A 22,773-nucleotide genomic window follows, 5' to 3' on the forward strand; every position below is an offset into this window, starting at 1 on the left:
AAGAAGAATTTCATAAAATGCAGCAAATACATATTAGCGCCCGGAGCCGATTGTGACGAAGATAATTCGTACATATTTTCCTTCAATACCTATGCATTCGTCTTTTTAGTAAATGTTCGTGTGTCGTATGAATCAATATCACTGCAGGAATTTCAAATGAACCGTTAAACTAAATTGAGATTCACATCGTACATGCATGATATACATGCTGGTGAATTTGGCTGTACAGCCCTTTTCGATTTCAGAATTTAATATCTGGCTTATTTAGCATTTTTCGACACATGTTCTTCTAAACTTTTATTTTAGTTTATATTGAAATATATGTATAAAAAGTTTTTTTGCACATTTTATATTAATTAATAAATATTTGACAAGATCGTATATACCCGCTTTAACAGAGATATAAATTGGAATTACTATTTCCAGGTCCCTAAGGGTTTTGAGTGCCCTAAATGTCACCAGTTTGTCGACTCCCCGAATGTCCTGCAAGGCCCCAGTTCCTGGGCGGACTCCTTGCCACAGAACCAGTTCATCATGGGCCTCATAGAAGCGGTGCGTCTGCGCAGCGAGGGCCGGAAGTGCGACCCGTGCGACAAGCGCGGCGAGGCCAGCATGGCCACCACGTGGTGTGAGAACTGTGGAGAGGCGATGTGTGAAGACTGTGAGAATCACCACAGCAGTCTCAAAGTACGGCCATGTATTTTTTCCGTGCTGTTTGTTTCATTTATTAAAAGGATTATAGCTCATTTGTTTGCCTTATTTAATTCGGAAATTGATTGATAATAACATTCGATTATTCGTTCGCTCGTCTTTAATTCGCGCATTCGTTCGTGTGTTCGTTCGTTAGGTTTGTTAATTTATTCAATTTATACATGTTTAATGTATTTATTATTCCGTCCGTTCAGTAGTGTCCTCTTTATTTAACTCAATCACAAATGTATGAATTTCTGTCGCACATATTTTTATTCTTGCTTCTATATTGTGAATTCTGACAGATCTCCCGAACGCACACGTTGGTAGACATCGCCAGTATAAAGCTCCAGCCAATCAAAAGCACACTGCTCAGGACGCCATGTCAGGAGCACGACGGGAAGTTCCTAGACTTCTATTGTGAGGATCATGTCCAGGTTTGTTTCAGCGAGGTTTCCTCCGGGTTTTTTTGTTCATATATTTTTTAATCCTAATAATATGTGGTGTGTGTTGCCTTGCACCTACCAGATGCATCATACAAATATGAATATTGCAGACACAACTGTTATGCCATTAACCCATTTATGACTAGCGTCTAGAAAAAAGGCATTGGCAAACAACGTAGACCCAGATGAGACGCCGCATGATGCGGCGTCTCATCAGGGTCTGCGCTGTTTGCTTAAAGGAATTTCTGTAAGAAATATTCTAAATATAGAAATAAATTTACTAGACAACCATAATTTTGAAACTAAATTGATTCAATTTAGAAGAATGGGAGAGTCCACTAGGCATAAATGGGTTAATTTTGTGCACACCTTATTTTTTCTCCCAGGTGATATGCTCGACGTGTGCTACCGGTTTTCATAGGATGTGTACTAGTATCATCAGCTCGCACGAGGCGGCCAGCAAGCAGCGGGACGAGGCAAAGGGCGTCATGGAGAAGCTGGGACACCAGACCATATGGGGTACACGCATCCTCGAGAACCGTAACCACACCATACAAACACTTGATGACGCCGCAAACAACGTGAAGAGGCAGATATCCAGCATCCGGCAGCAGATCAATGATATTCTTACTGGTAGGATTAACTTAGTCTTAATAAGCAAGCAATACTATGATCAAGTCATCTTGATCTGTTCTATGCAAATGTTACATTCATTTTATAAGAACCTCAAGCTCTACCACATACTAACGTCTATGGAAACTTATTTCTGTGTCATAATAATATAAGCCGTGTTCTGAGAAAACTGGGCATAATGCATGTGCGTAAAGTGTCGTCCGAGATTAGTCTGTGTAGTTGGCACAGGCTAATCAGGGACGACACTTTCCGTCTTAATTGGATTTTTGCTAAGATGAGACTTCATTTTAACGAAACGTGTAGTAAAAGCGGAAAGTGTCGTCCCTGATTAGACTGCACAGGCTAATCTGGGACGACACTACGCACATACATTATGCCCAGTTTTCTCAGAACACGACTCATAAGAAGGTTGGGTCGTTTTGCAGCTCAAGAGGAACGTGCACTCGTGCAGCTAGAGGATCTGAGGAAGGGCGAACTCGTGCATTTCCAGCGAGAGGTGGAACGGACACAGGACATCGTGAACACCACAAAGAACGCGACAGTTGTCCTGCAAAACTCCATGACTCACGGCACGGACGCGGACGTCCTCATTACGTACAACAAAGCGAAGCGTGAGGCGCATTATTGCGAGCGGAGCCTGAAGGAGGTCTCAAGGCACCTCAAAGACGTCATTTTGGCCTTCTCGCCCGACAAGAGCCTCCAGATGTTTTTGGGAACGCTGAAGGAAATGGGGAAGTTTTCATTGTCACACCAAGATGTTCGTATACCTCCTCCATACACAGTGCGCGCTGATACCATTCTGATTCCGGAAGATCCGGTAGTTGAAAAGCCAGATTCTCTAGACGATTCAAACTCCACCGGTTTTAACCAGAAGGAAAGGCGGAAAAAGAAAAATCCCGTAAATCCAGATTTGAAGATCTTTCCGCCTTCTCCTTCGATAACACCTGTTCCACAAGGTAAAACCCGTAGTAATATCCCACAAGGTCGCCTGGAGGCATATTTCAAGGTAAGAACGGCACAGGACCGCGATAACTGTTGCATCACAGGGGCGGAATGTCTTCATGACGGCCGAATCGTTCTAGCCGATCAGGTTCACAGGAAAATCAAGCTGTACGACCGCGAGTATCGTTGGATTGGGGAACGTGTGCTGTCCGCGCGACCTTTCGATATAGCAGCAATTTCGCAAAGCGAGATCGCGGTTACTCTGCCGCGAGAAAAGCGATTTCTCTTGTTGCAAGTTCGCGAGACCGACATAACCATTCTTGCAGCGATCCAAACCGGTGCAAAGTGCTGGGGCATCTCCTACTCCAACTACATGCTTGCCGTCTGTTGCTATGACTCCCCACCCAGTGTGAAGCTCATGTCACGTGACGGTCGCGAACTTAAAGTTATCAGCAAGGACAATGTTGGACACAATATCTTCTTCTTTCCCGAGTACGTGGTACTCGATCGCACTGCCGGCTGCATGTATGTAACGGACCGTTATAAGAAGACGGTCATCGCACTGACGACGCAGGGTGAGAAATTATGGGAAGTCCGCTATGACGGACTGAAGATACCGAAGGGGATCACGCTACATGGCAACCGACTGTTTGTGGCCGGCAACAAGTCCCACAACGTTCTGATGATCAACACGGACGGCGAGATCCTTGGTGACGTCATCACTGACGGCGTCTCGAACCCTCACAAGCTGGTACTGGGGCCCGGCTCAGGTCGGATGATCGTTACGCAGTACAACATAAGTCTCATTGACGTGGAAAGAAATACGATCAAAGTGTTCACAATGCCGTGGTAGAGACCGCTTTGTCGGTCGCAGTAGTCCTGTGACGTGACGTCTTAGCACGGACGATGCTGAGCAGTTAGCGCATTGTTCTTCTTTTGTAATGTATACGCTTGTTGAGGAACATAACTTCTAGACAATCTATTTTTCGGGATATTAACGATAATATTATCGTAAAATTTTGGTCGTTTTATATCAGCTAGCCAAACACACATTGCCTTTGTATATAAACATGATTTAAACATATACATTGTATTATTACTTTGTTTAATCTCGCCAAGTCCTAGTATAAGATTGTCAACATTTTGAACAATATATCTTTGCTGTGACCTTTAATAGTTGTTCAGTTGTTTTATTTTGTCAAAATAGAAATGCTCATCTCCATTAAATGTTTAATGTCTTTTATAATTTGACATAACGTTTTCGGTTCGTGTATGCAAGTGTGCAGTCTTTTAAAAAAAAACAGATAACAAGTGACGAAAATACTGAACAAAGACAGAAAAACACGTGTAATTTTTAACAAAACTCAGCACAAGTGCCGAATCTTTTCAATTTACATAAGTGATATATAGACATGAACGGTCCACCCAGCCATGTGCAACTATGCATTTGGGTTGCCGCTTGTTTAAATAGACATAATTGAATGATTAAAACAGGTGTAATATAATTTTCCTGGTTTGAGCGCAGCGAAATAGAGGAAAACATTTTTCCATTGCATACGAAAGTCCCCGGTAGGGGTCGCTCAGTGTATTGTATTGGCGGGTAATTTTGCTCGTGGAATAGCCATTCGGCTTTGCGTAACTGACCAGTGAACATGTTAATTTTCCAAATATTTTATTGGATATAAAATATAGACAAGTATTCTAATGAAAATTATTTTCTGCAGGAATATAGTCTGTTTTCTGTGTAAACTATATGAGCGTTAGTTCATTTATGAGTTATGAAATCTATATCAATATGTGAATTGTTCAAATTTGTTTGTTGTCGTACGTTATAAATGTGTCATCTGGTCGTACGCATAGGTACCAAAATACAAACTGTATTTTCAATTTAAATCGTTGTGTTTGTTGTTTATTTAGGAGACGTATAAGGTCTAAGGAAATGTTTGTTTATAATATATCAACTATAGTATCATGTTATAGCTCAATCACATTGACCTGAAACTTATTTACTCCATATGCATAAATTTCACGCTTGGATGTTTGGTTGTTCGCTTGCGGACAACTAAGGTTAGTGGTATGCGTTGCAAGTCAGTCTGCTCCTAACTACGCTAAGAACGATAACCACCGCATCTGCCTGTTTATACTTCACCACTGGTACACTGCAGACAGTGAGTGTGTGTATGTAATCAATAGTGTTTAACAGCTTGTTCGACGACATTGGCCAGTTTGTCATTGAAATCTGTACACATTGGCTACTCTCCGGGAAAACGGGGCTTAAGACATGTCAAATAAGTGGTGTCCCAGATTAGCCTGTGCACATTGATTATTCTGTGCAATGCGCACAAGCTAATCAAGGACGATACTTTCTGGTTTTATGGTGTTTTTCGTTTAAAGATAGTCTCTGCTACTGAGATGATATTTAATGCATATGCATTAAGCCCTGTTTTCCCAAAATGAAACTTAAATTATCTTTTCTATTAATGATATTAAAAAAAGATAAAAGTGATAATAACTTCAAAGTAACCTTGCTGACAAGGCAAATAAACAAAATCACTTTAAAATCAAATAAACAACCAATGAGTTCTAAATTCTTACCTTGTGTCATTTTTAGTTAACATCTAACTTTATAGTGCTTTCTTGAACAAAAGAATTACAACATATCTGGATAACGATGATATATTAGCGGACGAGCAGAATGGATTCCGGGCTGGGAGATCTTGCGAAGACCACATTTACACTTTGAACAGCATTATAAGGAACAATAACTCTGTATTTGCTTCTTTTATTGACTTAAAAAAATGCTTCGATTTTATAGACCGCGATATGCTGCTCTACAAATTGCTGCTACATAGCATTGATGGAAAGGTCTATAACTCCATACGAAATATCTACACAAGTGCCACATCGTGTATACGTATAAATAATAAATTAACAGACTGGTTCAGCTGCGATACAGGGGTCAAACAGGGGTGTTGTTTATCGCCGACTTTGTTCGCTATCTTTGCTAATGACCTTGTGAAAGAAATCAATGACCTTGACCTAGGTATTTCAATGGGAGATGCAAACGTGTCCATTCTTATGTATGCGGACGATATTGTGCTAGTTTCAGACAACGAGGAAAAGTTACAAATCATGCTTAATACCCTCCACGACTGGTGCAAACGTTGGCGCGTGATAATTAACACCAATAAGTCGAAAACCGTTCACTTCCGGCGGGGCAGAACATCGCGGACGGATAAGGAATTCCGAGTTGGTGAAAACATCCTGGAAACAGTAGCGCAGTACCGATACCTTGGAGTGATTTTCGATGAACGAAACGACTTTAGTGCGAACTGCGAGGCGTTGGCAAAGGGTGCAGGTCGGGCGCTTGGAAGCTTAATTAGCAAGATTCATAAAATGAAACACTTCCGGTTCCAATCATTTGAAAAACTATACACCGCATGTATTACACCAATTCTTGAATATAGTGCTTCGGTGTGGGGCTCTAAGACATATCAATCACTTGACAATGTACACAACCGAGCATTAAGATAGTTCATGGGCGTGCATAGATTTACCCCACTACCGGCACTTTATGGAGACGCTTGCTGGAAACCAACCTTGTATGGAAGATGGGTATGTGTCCTCAGGTTCTGGAATAGGCTAATTAAAATGGATGACAATAGACTCACCAAAAAAGTGTTTAATTTTGATTATACCAAATGTGTGAATAATTGGTCAAGCGACGTTAAGCAGATAGTATCAACGTTAGGGATTATCGATCGGTTTCACGCTAAATCATGTATCGATCTGGATGCAGCAAAATCTTTGATGACCCAACATTATATAGCCAAATGGTCACAAGACGTGTTGAACATGCCAAAACTGAGAACATCCGCAACATTAAAATCGGAATTTAAGTGTGAAGACTTTGTGAGGATGAACCTCTCAAAACATGAACGCTCATTACTATGTCAGTTTAGATCGGGAATATTACCACTGAGAATAGAGACAGGAAGATACGCTGGTGAACCATTTGATAATCGAACATGTAGATTTTGTGATCTAACGACCGTAGAGGATGAGAAACATTTTTTACTTGTATGTGATTTATATAACAATATCAGGACTGACGTGTTTGGTGATATTCTCTTCACGACTTTATCCATCTTAACCCAGAACAAAGGTTTTGTCATATATTAAAGGTATACCCCAGGAAGACTGCAAAGTTCATTGTTAAAGCATATTTGCTCAGGCAGTCCGTAATGTATCCACTGTAAATTTGAATCTGTATCAGTGCTGTAACTCTTATTGATAAAAGTATATTAGCTTTTTGATATTACAGTATACCCAATTGTTTTATGCTGCTTTTGCTATGAATAACTATAATATTTAAAACATTGACGACATAATCGGGACCACTTGAAGCTGTATATATTTGCTGTATATATGCTATCTGCTTTCTCAGTCCCACTCGTACATCACTTGTTATGACATAGAACTGTATATATATGCTTTACGTGTAGATTGAGCTTAACAGCTAAGGTGACTTATAGGTCCAATGGGCCGGGTGCTTTTTTATATGTATATATTATTGTTTATACCATACGAAATGCACATGTCACTATAATAAACTATTTACTTACTTACTTACTTACTTGCTCTAAAAGGGACCTTTTCACAGTTTGTCATTAAATGCTTAATATTGATAAATGTAAACATTGGATCATAAAAGCCCCATTAAAAAAAATGAAGAAACAAAAAAGTTACCGTTAACTGGGCTCGAACCACTGACCCCTGGATTAAAAGTCTATCGCTTAGACCACTCGGCTATCCGTGCTTATACAATGAGAGATGTATTTTATCCTTTATAAGCAATCCTCGTGGTATGAAAATATATAACGACAACCAAAGAACTCTCCAAATTATTAAATCGTTTATTTTTTTCAATTTACCAAAACGTGAAAATGTCCCTTTATTGTCTTCAGACTTGCAAATTGAATGAGTTCAATACACCGTCAGATCTTTCATCATGAATAACTTGCATGTTTAGTGGTTGCCTGTTAGCTTGTGGCCAGTAATTTTAAGCCCAGGAAACTCAATTTCAGAAGTTAGTTATAGTTGGGCTAAAAAGCAAATCTTGAACAACTCAATCCAATTAAACATAGAATACAAAATGGCGACTGTGGATCAATTAAGCCTAGGAAATGTTTCAATTCCGGCTCACAACAAGACATGAGGCATTACATGTCTGTCATGTCGGCAAAATTGTTGCTCAATAATTTAAAGAAAATAGATCAAGTATTAGATACACATAACACAACCTGTACATGATTCTATGCTTGTTATTCTTTTGCTAGGCAACCAAAATTCTAAAGATGGTTGCCAGTGCAGCAACCAATTGCGAAAAAAAGATATAATGTTATTTTGTCTAAGTTATCTTTATAACAAAAATATGAGGATAAACAGTGCACACACATCTCGACCTGTGCTTTAAGACACACTCTTTATAAGTTTGAATGGGTTGTGTTCATTTCAAACTTGCGATATGAAAAGCTATAACATAATTTTGAATACTGAGTTGCGTCTAAGATTATGCAAAAGAGAACAATTTCAGGGCCTTTAGCGCTTTGATTTCTTATAATCGTAGTCTTTTTTTGTACACGTTGCTCGAGTTTAATGAGATCATAACAGTATCCTTAGTCTAATATACATGTATCTTAACGATTAATATCGCTTCGTCTACGAAAACTATTTATCGATGTAATCGTACTTGAATAATTATATTTATGCATAACGTTCCATGTCAGGTAAATAAAGGGAAGCTATGCATTTAAGAACATAATTTTGTTTTCTTTTATAGTGTTTATTTCATTTAAGGCATTCGCTCATTTGCAAAATCTACATATATGTCTGTCTATTCTGTGAGACTTGGTAATGCCCGAGCGTTCACATGCCGGTACCCGCTGGGTGACGCACTTGTTTCGACGTCGTTTCCTCAGTAAATATCAGGAGTCTTTATGTTTTATATTTCTCACCATACGAGTAGCGAAATTTACATTATAAAATCTAAAACATTCAAATCGTAAAAACATGGACAAGAAATATATGAATAGTTTAATGAATATTGCAACGAATATATCAATACGCCTACACGGAAATGCATTTGGAATAATAAAGGGTTTGATATTTTTTTAATAACTTAAAATATCAAACGGTTTGTGGTCATTAAAAAATTGTTCAACCCATATTTCACACAAATTGCTGATTTTCAAGAAAAAAATCATATAATTTCACTTAATTGTGTCATTCGGTTGATCCGAGATTTAAAAAAGCAACAACAAAAGCTACATGTTTTACATTTAAACGATAATATTTTGTAATTCACATGTTAATACAATTGCGAAGCTATGAACTCAATAATTATAAAAATAAGTGATTAGTTCAGTGACTTTTCAAATCTTAAACTGTGATCGCCTGTCAGCTATCTTACCGATGATTGTCACACCTTTAGCCACATTCACATGTTTAAACGATGTCAAACACATTATGACTACACGCTCATCACAGTTGCTAGCGTGTCGAATTAATAAGTGAACATTCAATGACACGTCCCATGTATTTAAACGAACGCAATCAGAAACCTGATCATGTTTGGTTTTGAATTTCGTTGATAAATAACTTATATAATATTTATCAGTCTCAGACCTAGCATGGCTCCGTATGAAATAGAAGATAACACATCTGGGTATGTTTCAATGACGTCTCTATCGTCTACATTGTCCGCGTCGTTGCTGGAGTCGTCATTCGAAGAGAGGCGTCTGGCGCCAAACAAGGTCAAGAATTTTCAAGTCTTGAGCTGTCTCAGTAAGCATGTTGATACCGCTTCTGGTCCACAGTGTTCAACGCCAAAACAAGGCTCAGAAATAGCGGCGATGAAAATGCGCGTACGAATGAGAAGAGCCCGCACACCGTCGTTCAAAGCAGATAAAACAATAGTGGCCAGAAAAATAAGCACTGCTATACCTATAACAAACACTTCAACAACTAGTGACGCAACAAGTGACGTATGTTTCTGGGAGATATCATCGCGTCTTCAGAAAAGTTGTTCCGAGGGAGACCTTTACAGGCCGCCTGCTCAGCGCCCCATTCATGAGCAGCGCACATGTTCTCATGACTCCGGACTCGAATCGCTCGTGAAAAAATCGTGCACACAAAACTGGAAAAGACGCCCGTTCGTGGGCGAAACAACGATGGAAATGGAACAACGGAAATACGCCATCAAAGCTGAACACCGAGGTGAAGCACAGTACACCCGTCTGTCGAGGTATCGCGTTACGGTCCAGGAAGACACGTACGGCTTCAGCGCTCCCACCAAGCGTAACTTTGCGAGTGACATTGACAGTGCGTTAGGAAATGATGATGAATCTATGAAAGATTTTTTATCTCGTGTTAACAAAGACAATCTCGCGGGATTCCTTAATTTTTACGACAGGATGACTTGCGATCAACCTAGCAAACGGTCAAGAAGAAATTGAATTAAATAATGTTTGTCATCGTTATGAAAATATTTAAATGCAGTTTATAAAGTGCTATCTGTTCACCCAATCTACTCGAGCTTGTTTTGTTGTTGCTGATTAAATTAAGTTTTATTTGAAATAAATATATTACTATTTTGTTAGATGTTTAACAAACGACACATCCATTTCAAACCTGAAATTTGAATTAAAGAACTGTCTGAGAATAAAAAGGCATTTAAATAGCTCACGAGCACTGCGGACGTTGATATTATTTTTTTAATTGTCTACGAACTGAGCATAACACACACATAGTATAACACTATTAACCCATTTATGCCTAGTGGAATTTCCCACCCTTCTAGATTGGATCAATTTATTTCCAAAATTAAGGATGTCTAGTATATCTATATCTATATTTAGAATATTTCTTACAGAAATTCCTTTAAGCAAACAGCGCAGACCCTGATGAGACGCCGCATAATGCGTGCATCTGCATGGGTCTACGCCGTTCGCCAAGGCCTTTTTTTCTAAACGCTAGGCATAAATGGGATAATGGCAATGTTCTTCAGCTTAAAAAAGTAAAATAAATATGTATTTTAATGACGAGGTAAATGCTGTAAGTACCATGTAGGTACAAGGTATCCTGTATAGGTCAGTCGATAATTTCTTAACCGCTGAATCGTTCACTATTTTGATAAAGACGGCTGAAAACATATCTACCGAGAAAGTCTCAAGTTGATGTCATTTACAGTTTCAATTTTATTCACCTGATAAAAATTGATTATACGAGTTATAAAAAAAAGCCGAGAAGAAAGAAGCGTTTTACTTTTGCGCTGCACTGTCTGTAATGATAAGCTGCTTAACCAAAACTGATAGTACCGGAGGCGAAATACGTTACACCCGCTTATACTCGAAACGATAACGGATTATACAAGAATATGATTGCCGTTGTAACATTCAAAACAATAAGTGAATTCTTTAAGTTGGCAACAAACGCACTTACATGTGCCAAATATGTGTGTTCAATGAGCATTCTTGTTTATACGATAATGACTTGCAAATAAAAGATGTTACCGGACAATGAAAACATATGAACCGCTCCTATCTCATAGTTATTAAAGAGAATAAGAAAACTATATACTTTGCCACTCGAAGTAACGTCATTGGCGTCGCACTGTAGTGCGGCGACTAGTATGTAATACGTTTGTTTTCGCTTATGGGAGGAGAAGTTATTTTACGGATAAATGTTTATATGTTTGTTGTCAGAATATCTTGCATAGTGGTGATTTTTGTGTAAATTAGTGTAAATAAGTACTGCATTTGTGCTTATTACATTTACTACAACATTAATTGCCAATAATGCAAAGCTAATTGTTTCAATTAATAACTGATCACAGAGGTTGGGCAATAATAAAAGATCACAGAGACTGGGAAAATACGCGTACCGGTGAAACTTTCTGGTTTTGTATAAAAACAAAACTTCTTTGTTCCACTATCCTAGCAACCACCTAGTTACTAATGAAGGCGCTATAGAGCGCGAAGCGCGACACGTATTATTAATTGTAATAATGAGTCTTGATAAAGGAAGCTGCCGCTTATCAATGAGGAGCACCATCACAGCACCCCAGTCTCATTACTATCAAGTCCTCTTACAGGTTTTTTTAAGAACCACATATAGAAGGCCGCAGGCCTGACCCGTATCTTGCCAGTGGTATGATGCGGCGTCTCATCAGGGTCTGCGCTGTTTGCTTAAAGGAATTTCTGTAAGAAATATTCTAAATATAGAAATAAATTTACTAGAGAACCATAATTTTGGAACTAAATTGATTCAATTTAGAAGAATGGGAGAGTCCACTAGGCATAAATGGGTTTATTTTGTGCACACCTTATTTTTTCTCCCAGGTGATATGCTCGACGTGTGCTACCGGATTTCATAGGATGTGTACAAGTATCATCAGCTCGCACGAGGCGGCCAGCAAGCAGCGGGACGAGGCAAAGGGCGTCATGGAGAAGCTGGGACACCAGACCATATGGGGTACACGCATCCTCGAGAACCGTAACCACACCATACAAACACTTGATGACGCCGCAAACAACGTGAAGAGGCAGATATCCAGCATCCGGCAGCAGATCAATGATATTCTTACTGGTAGGATTAACTTAGTCTTAATAAGCAAGCAATACTATGATCAAGTCATCTTGATCTGTTCTATGCAAATGTTACATTCATTTTATAAGAACCTCAAGCTCTACCACATACTAACGTCTATGGAAACTTATTTCTGTGTCGTAATAATATAAGCCGTGTTCTGAGAAAACTGGGCATAATGCATGTGCGTAAAGTGTCGTCCGAGATTAGTCTGTGTAGTTGGCACAGGCTTATCAGGGACGACACTTTCCGCCTAAATTGGATTTTTGCTAAGATGAGACTTCATTTTAACGAAAAGTGTAGTAAAAGCGGAAAGTGTCGTCCCTGATCAGCCTGTGCGGACTGCACAGGCTAATCTGGGACGACACTGCACACATGCATAATGCCCAGTTTTCTCAGAACACGACTCATAAGAAGGTTGGGTCGTTTTGCAGCTCAAGAGGAACGTGCACTCGTGCAGCTAGAGGATCTGAGGAAGGGCGAACTCGTGCATTTCCAGCGAGAGGTGGAACGGACACAGGAAATCGTGAACACCACAAAGAACGCGACAGTTGTCCTGCAAAACTCCATGACTCACGGCACGGACGCGGACGTCCTCATTACGTACAACAAAGCGAAGCGTGAGGCGCATTACTGCGAGCGGAGCCTGAAGGAGGTCTCAAGGCACCTCAAAGACGTCATTTTGGCCTTCTCGCCCGACATGAGCCTCCAGATGTTTTTGGGAACGCTGAAGGAAATGGGGAAGTTTTCATTGTCACACCAAGATGTTCGTATACCTCCTCCATACACAGTGCGCGCTGATACCATTCTGATTCCGGAAGATCCGGTAGTTGAAAAGCCAGATTCTCTAGACGATTCAAACTGCACCGGTTTTAACCAGAAGGAAAGGCGGAAAAAGAAAAATCCCGTAAATCCAGATTTGAAGATCTTTCCGCCTTCTCCTTCGATAACACCTGTTCCACAAGGTAAAACCCGTAGTAATATCCCACAAGGTCGCCTAGAGGCATATTTTAAGGTAAGAACGGCACAGGACCGCGATAACTGCTGCATCACAGGGGCGGAGTGTCTTCATGACGGCCGAATCGTTCTAGCAGATCAGGTTCACAGGAAAATCAAGCTGTACGAAAGCGAGTATCGTTGGATTGGTGAACGTGTGCTGTCCGCGCGACCTTTCGATATAGCAGCAATTTCGCAAAGCGAGATCGCGGTTACTCTGCCGCGAGAAAAGCGATTTCTCTTGTTGCAAGTTCGCGAGACCGACATAACCATTCTTGCAGCGATCCAAACCGGTGCAAAATGCTGGGGCATCTCCTACTCCAACTACATGCTTGCCGTCTGTTGCTATGACTCCCCACCCAGTGTGAAGCTCATGTCACGTGACGGTCGCGAACTTAAAGTTATCAGCAAGGACAATGTTGGACACAATATCTTCTTCTTTCCCGAGTACGTGGTACTCGATCGCACTGCCGGCTGCATGTATGTAACGGACCGTTTTAAGAAGACGGTCATCGTACTGACGACGCAGGGTGAGAAATTATGGGAAGTCCGCTATGACGGACTGAAGATACCGAAGGGGATCACGCTACATGGCAACCGACTGTTTGTGGCCGGCAACAAGTCCCACAACGTTCTGATGATCAACACGGACGGCGAGATCCTTGGTGATGTAATCACTGACGGCGTCACGAACCCTCACAAGCTGGTACTGGGGCCCGGCTCAGGTCGGATGATCGTTACGCAGTACAACATAAGTCTCATTGACGTGGAAAGAAATACGATCAAAGTGTTCACAATGCCGTGGTAGAGACCGCTTTGTCGGTCGCAGTAGTCCTGTGACGTGACGTCTTAGCACGGACGATGCTGAGCAGTTAGCGCATTGTTCTTCTTTTGAAATGTATACGCTTGTTGAGGAACATAACTTCTAGACAATCTATTTTTCGGGATATTAACGATAATATTATCGTAAAATTTTGGTCGTTTTATATCAGCTAGCCAAACACACATTGCCTTTGTATATAAACATGATTTAAACATATATTATTACTTTGTTTAATCTCGCCAAGTCCTAGTTTAAGATTGTCAACATTTTGAACAATATATCTTTGCTGTGACCTTTAATAGTTGTTCAGTTGTTTTATTTTGTCAAAATAGTAATGCTCATCTCAATTTAATGTTTAATGTCTTTTATAATTTGACATAACGTTTTCGGTTTGTGTATGCAAGTGTGCAGTCTTTTAAATAAACCAGATAACAAGTGACGAAAATACTGAATAAAGACAGAAAAACACGTGTGATTTTTAACAAAACTCAGCACAAGTGTCGAATCTTTTCAATTTTCATAAGTGATATATAGACATGAACGGTCCACCAAGCCATGTGCAACTATGCATTTGGGTTGCCGCTTGTTTAAATAGACATAATTGAATGATTAAAACATGTGTAATATAATTTTCCTGGTTTGAGCGCAGCGAAATAGAGGAAAATTAGTTTCCATTGCATACGAAAGTCCCCGGTAGGGGTCGCTCAGTGTATTGTATTGGCGGGTAATTTTGCTCGTGGAATAGCCATTCGGCTTTGCGTAACTGACCAGTGAACATATTAATTTTCCAAATATTTTATTGGATATAAAATATGGACAAGTATTCTAATGAAAATTATTTTCTGCAGGAATATAGTCTGTTTTCTGTGTAAACTATATGAGCGTTAGTTCATGTGTGAGTTATGAAATCTATATCAATATGTGAATTGTTCAAATTTTTTTGTTGCGTACGTTATAAATGTGTCATCTGGTCGTACGCATAGGTACCAAAATACAAACTGTATTTTCAATTTAAATCGTTGTGTTTGTTGTTTATTTAGGAGACGTATAAGGTCTAAGGAAATGTTTGTTTATAATATATCAAATATAGTATCATGTTATAGCTGAATCACATTGACCTGAAACTTATTAACTCCATATGCACGAATTTCACGCTTGGATGTTTAGTTGCTCGCTTGCGGACAACTTAGGTTAGTGGTATGCGTTGCGAGTCAGTCTGCTCCTAACTACGCTAAGAACGATAACCACCGCATCTGCCTGTTTATACTTCACCACTGGTACACTGCAGACAGTGAGTGTGTGTATGTAATCAATAGTGTTTATGAGCTTGTGCGACGACATTGGCCAGTTTGTCATTGAAATCTGTACATATTGGCTGCTCTCAGGGAAAAACAGGGCTTAAAACATGTCAAATAAGTTGTGTCCCAGATTAGCCTGTGCACACTGATTAGTCTGTGCAATGCGCACAAGCTAATCAAGGACGATACTTTCTGATTTTATGGTGTTTTTCGTTTAAAGATAGTCTCTGCTACTGAGATGACATTTAATGCATATGCATTAAGCCATGTTTTCCCAAAATGAAACTTAAATTATCTTTTCTATTAATGATATTAAAAAAGATAAAAGTGATAATAACTTCAAAGTATCCTCGCTGACAAGGCAAATAAACAAAATCACTTTTAAATCAAATAAACAACCAATGAGTTTTAAATTTTTACCTTGTGTCATTTTAAGTTAACATCTAGGGACCTTTTCACAGTTTGTCATTAAATGCTTAATATTGATAAATGTAAACATTGGATCATAAAAGCTCCATAAAAAAAAAAGAATAAAATTGAAGAAACAAAAAAGTTACCGTTAGCTGGGCTCGAACCACTGACCCCTGGATTAAAAGTCTATCGTATATACCACTCGGCTATCCGTGCTTATACAATGAGAGATGTATTTTATCCTTTATAAGCAATCCTCGTGGTATGAAAAAATATAAAGACAACCAAAGAACTCTCCAAATTATTAAATCGTTTATTTTTTTCAGTTCACCAAAACGTGAAAATGTCCCTTTATTGTCTTCAGACTTGCAAATTGAATGAGTTCAATACACCGTCAGATCTTTCATCATGAATAACTTACGGGTTTAGTGGTTGCCTGTTAGCTTGTGGCCAGTAATTTTAAGCCCAGGAAACTCAATTTCAGAAGTTAGTTATAGTTGGGCTAAAAAGCAGGGCAACTAGCTTTTTCAAAGCTTGAACAACTCAATCCAATTAAACATAGAATACAAATAGGCGACTGTGGATCAATTAGGCCTAGGAAATGTTTCAATTCCGGCTCACAACAAGACATGAGGCATTAAAAGTATGTCATGTCGGCAAAATTGTTGCTCAATAATTTAAAGAAAATAGATCAAGTATTAGATACACATAACACAAACTGTACATGATTCTATTCTTGTTATTCTTTTGCAAGGCAACCAAAATTCTAAAGATGGTTACCAGTGCAGCAACCAATTGCGAAAGAAAGATATATTGTTGTTATTTTGTCTAAGTTATCTTTATAACAAAAATATGAGGATAAACAGTGCACACACATCTCTACCTGTGCTTTAAGACACACTCTTTATAAGTTTGAATGGGTTGTGTTCATTTCAAACTTGCGATATGAAAAGCTATAACATAATTTTGAAAACTGAGTTGCGTCTAAGATTATGCAATAGAGAACAACTTCAGTGCCTTTAGCGCTTTGATTTCTTATATTCGTAGTCTTTTTTTGTACACGTCGCTCGAGTTTAATGAGATCATAACAGTATCCTTAGTCTAATATACATGTATCTTAACGATTAATATCGCTTCGTCTACGAAAACTATTTATCGATGCAATCGTACTTGGATAATTATATTTATGCATAACGTTCCATGTCAGGTAAATAAAGGGAAGCTATACTTTTAAGAACATAATTTTGTTTTCTTTTATAGTGTTTATTTCATTTAAGGCATTCGCTCATTTGCAAAATCTACATATAGGTCTGTCTATTCTGTGAGACTTGGTAATGCCCGAGCGTTCACATGCCGGTACCCGCTGGGTGACGCACTTGTTTCGACGTCGTTTCCTCAGTAAATATCAGGAGTCTTTATGTTTTATATTTCTCACCATACGAGTAGCGAAATTTACATTATAAAATCTAAAACATTCAAATCGTAAAAACATGGACAAGAAATATATGAATAGTTTAATGAATATTGCAACGAATATATCAATACGCCTACACGGAAATGCATTTGGAATAATAAAGGGTTTGTTATTTTTTTAATAACTTAAAATATCAAACGGTTTGTGGTCATTAAAAAATTGTTCAACCCATATTTCACATTGCTGATTTTCAAGAAAAAAATCATATAATTTCACTTAATTGTGTCATTCGGTTGATCCGAGATTTAAAAAAGCAACAACAAAAGCTACATGTTTTACATTTAAACGATAATATTTTGTAATTCACATGTTAATACAATTGCGAAGCTATGAATTCAATAATTATAAAAATAAGTGATTAGTTCAGTGACTTTTCAAATCTTAAACTGTGATCGCCTGTCAGCTATCTTACCGATGATTGTCACACCTTTAGCCACATTCACATGTTTAAACGATGTCAAACACATTATGACTACACGCTCATCACAGATGCTAGCGTGTCGAATTAATAAGTGAACATTCAATGACACGTCCCATGTATTTAAACGAACGCAATCAGAAACCTGATCATGTTTGGTTTTGAATTTCGTTGATAAATAACTTATATAATATTTATCAGTCTCAGACCTAGCATGGCTCCGTATAAAATAGAAGATAACACATCTGGGTATGTTTCAATGACGTCGTTATCGTCTACATTGTCCGCGTCGTTGCTGGAGTCGTCATTCGAAGAGAGGCGTCTGGCGCCAAACAAGGTCAAGAATTTTCAAGTCTTGAGCTGTCTCAGTAAGCATGTTGATACCGCTTCTGGTCCACAGTGTTCAACGCCAAAACAAGGCTCAGAAATAGCGGCGATGAAAATGCGCGTACAAATGAGAAGACCCCGCACACCGTCGTTCAAAGCAGATAAAACAATAGTGGCCAGAAAAATAAGCACTGTTATACCTCAAACAAACACTTCAACAACAAGTGACGCAACAAGTGACGTATGTTTCTGGGAGATATCATCGCGTCTTCAGAAAAGTTGTTCCGAGGGAGACCTTTACAGGCCGCCTGCTCAGCGCCCCATTCATGAGCAGCGCACATGTTCTCATGACTCCGGACTCGAATCGCTCGTGAAAAAATCGTGCACACAAAACTGGAAACGACGCCCGTTCGTGGGCGAAACAACGATGGACATGGAACAACGGAAATACGCCATCAAAGCTGAACACCGAGGTGAAGCACAGTACACCCGTCTGTCTAGGTATCGGGTTACGGTCCAGGAAGACACGTACGGCTTCAGCGCTCCCACCAAGCGTAACTCCGCGAATGACATTGACAGTGCGTTAGGAAATGATGAATCTATGAAAGATTTTTTATCTCGTGTTAACAAAGACAATCTCGCGGGATTTATTAATTTTTACGACAGGATGACTTGCGAACAACCTAGCAAACGGTCAAGAAGAAATTGAATTAAATAATGTTATGAAAATATTAAAATGCAGTTTATAAAGTGCTATCTGTTCACCCAATTTACTCGAGCTTGTTTTGTTGTTGCTGATTACATGAAGTTTTATTTGAAATAAATATATTACTATTGTGTTAGATGTTTTTATCAAACGATACATCCATTTCAAACCTGAAATTTAAATTAAAGAACTGTCTGAGAATAAAAAGGCATTTAAATAGCTCACGAGCACTGCGGACGTTGATATTATTTTTTTAATTTTCTACGAACTGAGCATAACACACACATAGTATAACACTATTAACCCAGTTATGCCTACTGGAATTTCCCATCCTTCTAGATTGGATCAATTTATTTCCAAAATTAAGGATGTCTAATATATCTATATCTATATTTAGAATATTTCTTACAGAAATTCCTTTAAGCAAACAGCGCAGACCCTGATGAGACGCCGCATAATGCGTGCATCTGCATGAGGCTACGCTGTTCGCCAAGGCCTTTTTTTCTAGACGCTAGGCATAAATGGGTTAATGACAATGTTCTTCAGCTTTAAAAAAGTAAAATAAATAAATAAATATGTATTTTAATGACGAGGTAAATGCTGTAAGTACCATGTAGGTACAAGGTATCCTGTATAGGTCAGTCGATAATTTCTTAACCGCTGAATCGTTTACTATTTTGATAAAGACGGCTGAAAACATATATACCGAGAAAGTCTCAAGTTGATGTCATTTACAGTTTCAATTGTATTCACCTGATAAAAATTGATTATAAGAGTTCTATAAAAAAAGCCGAGAAGCAAGAAGCGTGTCACTTTTGCGCTGCACTGTCTGTAATGATAAGCTGCTTAACCAAAACTGATATTACCGGAGGCGAAAGACGTTACACCCGCTTATACTCGAAACGGTAACGGATTATACAAGAATATGATTACCGTTGTAACATTCAAAACAATAGTGAATTCTTGAAGTTGGCAACAAACGCACTTCCATGTGCCAAATATGTGTGTTCAAGGAGCATTCTGTTTTATACGATAATGACTTGCAAATAAAAGATGTTACCGGACAAGGAAAACATATGAACCGCTCCTATCTCATAGTTATTAAAGAGAATAAGAAAACTATATACTTTGCCACTCGAAGTAACATCATTGGCGTCGCACTGTAGTGCGGCGACTACCGGTAGTATGTAATACGTTTGTTTTCGCTTATGGGAGGAGAAGTTATTTTACGGATCAATGTATATATTTTTGTTGTCAGAATATCTTGCATAGTGGTGATTTTTGTGTAAATTAGTGTAAATAAGTACTGCATTTGTGCTTATTACATTTACTACAACATTTATTGCCAATAATGCAAAGCTAATTGTTATAATTAATAACTGATCTCAGGGATTGGGCAATAATAAAATATCACAGGGACTGGGCAAATACGCGAACCGGTGAAACTTTCTGGTTTTGTATAAAAACAAAACTTCTTTGTTCCACTATCCTAGCAACCACCTAGTTACTAATAAAGGCGCTATAGAGCGCAACGCGCGACACGTATTATTAATTGTAATAATGAGACTTGATAAAGGAAGCAGCCGCTTATCAATGAGGAGCACCATCACAGCACCCCAGTCTCATTACTATCAAGTCCTCCTACAGGTTTTTTTAAGAATCACATATAGAAGGCCGCAGGCCTGACCCGTATCTTGCCAGTGGTATGGACCCTTTGGTATGGACCTTTAACCCCGCTCACTATCCAGCGTTTAAACTTCCGGGTTTACATTTAAACCGACTATTATTAGCTTATAAATATCTTAGTTATAAGGGGATTTTTCAAGCGGTTCCGTAGTGTAGTAGTTACACGCTCACTTCACATGTGAGAGGCCCATGGTTCGACACCCAGTAGAATCAAATTATTTTATTTGTGTTCTATGTTAACTTTTTGTTTTGATGCAGACATTTTAGTTTAAATAAATATGCTGTTTCATTGTAGCCATTTTTTGTTTTTATGATGCCTATGAAATATATGTGTGAGGGGGTGGGGTGGGGGTGGGGGTCGTAAACACATTTAAACTTTTACAGTTTTTTCATATCAATGAGTAATCAACCCCTTTCGTAAATGAGCAACGTAAGAATAAGTTCAGAATCATCTCCTCTTGAAGTTGAGAAAAATATGAAATTACGCTTACCCCCCGTTCACACATAGCTGCGACTTAACGACGATTATCCCGATCAAGCCACGATCTGAAAAAAAGGATCGTGTCCGATCGGAGTCTAAATCGAGCAATTTGGCAAATTATGGTCTTCATTTCGACCGTTCTACGATGCCCCTACGTCAAACGCTTACTGCGTTTACTGTCGCGACATTCAAAATCATACTATGACGCTACGCAGAGCTTTTACTGCGCTTTTACTACGATCATGAAGATCTCTATACGATGCTTCCACGTTGCCTGTATGATTACAGCGCTTCTACTACGCTCTTTTTACGACTTAACAACGATTCTTGTTGGCCACGATCCCGCTACGCTTGTTTTGAGCATGTTCAAAATAAGCGTGGCGAGAGCGTAGAGTTCTCCGATCATGAAGACTCTACCGCGATCATACTGCGCTTATGAAGACTCCACTACGTTTCTCCTGCGATTTGTCACGATCGGCCACGTTTTCGGCCACACTTTGATCGTAGTAGAAGCGGCGTCTATGTGTGAACGGGGGGTAACAAGATGAAGTAGATTTTTTAAAACCTACACAGTTCTGTTCCATTAATGAAAACTGCACACGGATGCCAGTAAAAAAGGAAACCAATGTAAATAAAATGAACTATGAAATATTTGGGGGTTACAACACTAAATCATAGATAATGGTAATTTGGGGGTTATAACACAAATTCATAGATAATGGTTATTAGGGAGTTATTACACAAAATCATAGATAATGGTTATAATACGTTTGTTTTCGCTTATGAGAGGAGAAGTTATTTTACGGATCAATGTATATATTTTTGTTGTCAGAATATCTTGCAAAGTGGTGATTTTTGTGTAAATTAGTGTAATTAAGTACTGCATTTGTGCCTATTACATTTACTACAACATTTATTGCCAATAATGCAAAGCTAATTGTTATAATTAATAACTGATCTCAGGGATTGGGCAATAATAAAATATCACAGGGACTGGGCAAATACGCGAACCGGTGAAACTTTCTGGTTTTGTATGAAAACAAAACTTCTTTGTTCCACTATCCTAGCAACCACCTAGTTACTAATGAAGGCGCTATAGAGCGCAAAGCGCGACACGTATTATTAATTGTAATAATGAGACTTGATAAAGGAAGCAGCCGCTTATCAATGAGGAGCACCATCACAGCACCCCAGTCTCATTACTATCAAGTCCTCCAACAGGTTTTTTTAAGAATCACATATAGAAGGCCGCAGGCCTGACCCGTATCTTGCCAGTGGTATGGACCCTTTGGTATGGACCTTTAACCCCGCTCACTATCCAGCGTTTAAACTTCCGGGTTTACATTTAAACCGACTATTATTAGCTTATAAATATCTTAGTTAGAAGGCGATTTTTCAAGCGGTTCCGTAGTGTAGTAGTTACACGCTCACTTCACATGTGAGAGGCCCATGGTTCGACACCCAGTAGAATCAAATTATTTTATTTGTGTTCTATGTTAACTTTTTGTTTTGATGCAGACATTTTAGTTTAAATAAATATGCTGTTTCATTGTAGCCATTTTTTGTTTTTATGATGCCTATGAAATATATGTGTGAGGTGGTGGGGTGGGGGTGGGGGTCGTAAACAAATTAAATCTTTTACAGTGTTTTCATATCAATGAGTACTCAACCCCTTTCGTAAATGAGCAACGTAAGAATAAGTTCAGAATCATCTCCTCTTGAAGTTGAGAAAAATATGAAATTACGCTTACCCCCCGTTCACACATAGCTGCGACTTAACGACGATTATCCCGA

The 22,773-nt window shown here is 38.8% G+C and overlaps 2 protein-coding genes across 4 annotated transcripts in view; both read left to right on the forward strand.

Moving 5' to 3' along the window:
* The window catches only part of LOC127841864 (E3 ubiquitin-protein ligase TRIM56-like), an 11,306-nt gene extending 6,761 nt beyond the window's left edge, over positions 1–4,545 (forward strand). For all 3 annotated transcript variants that reach the window (XM_052370997.1, XM_052370993.1, XM_052370998.1), the window contains 4 exons: positions 427–687; positions 996–1,127; positions 1,523–1,769; positions 2,195–4,545. In XM_052370997.1, the coding sequence (XP_052226957.1) occupies positions 427–687; positions 996–1,127; positions 1,523–1,769; positions 2,195–3,564 (2,010 nt within the window). In that variant the 3' untranslated portion in view covers positions 3,565–4,545. The remainder of the gene's footprint in view (positions 1–426; positions 688–995; positions 1,128–1,522; positions 1,770–2,194) is intronic.
* Positions 4,546–9,943: 5,398 nt separating this feature from the next.
* LOC127839648 (uncharacterized) lies at positions 9,944–14,219 on the forward strand. The gene is made up of 3 exons (XM_052368064.1): positions 9,944–10,141; positions 12,113–12,359; positions 12,794–14,219. Exons 1-3 carry the CDS (start codon positions 9,944–9,946, stop codon positions 14,161–14,163), a joined length of 1,815 nt encoding a protein of 604 aa, XP_052224024.1. The 3' UTR covers positions 14,164–14,219.
* Positions 14,220–22,773: the final 8,554 nt, after the last annotated feature.

Source organism: Dreissena polymorpha, chromosome 1 (genome assembly GCF_020536995.1).
Source record: "Dreissena polymorpha isolate Duluth1 chromosome 1, UMN_Dpol_1.0, whole genome shotgun sequence".
Lineage (NCBI taxonomy): Eukaryota > Metazoa > Mollusca > Bivalvia > Myida > Dreissenidae > Dreissena > Dreissena polymorpha.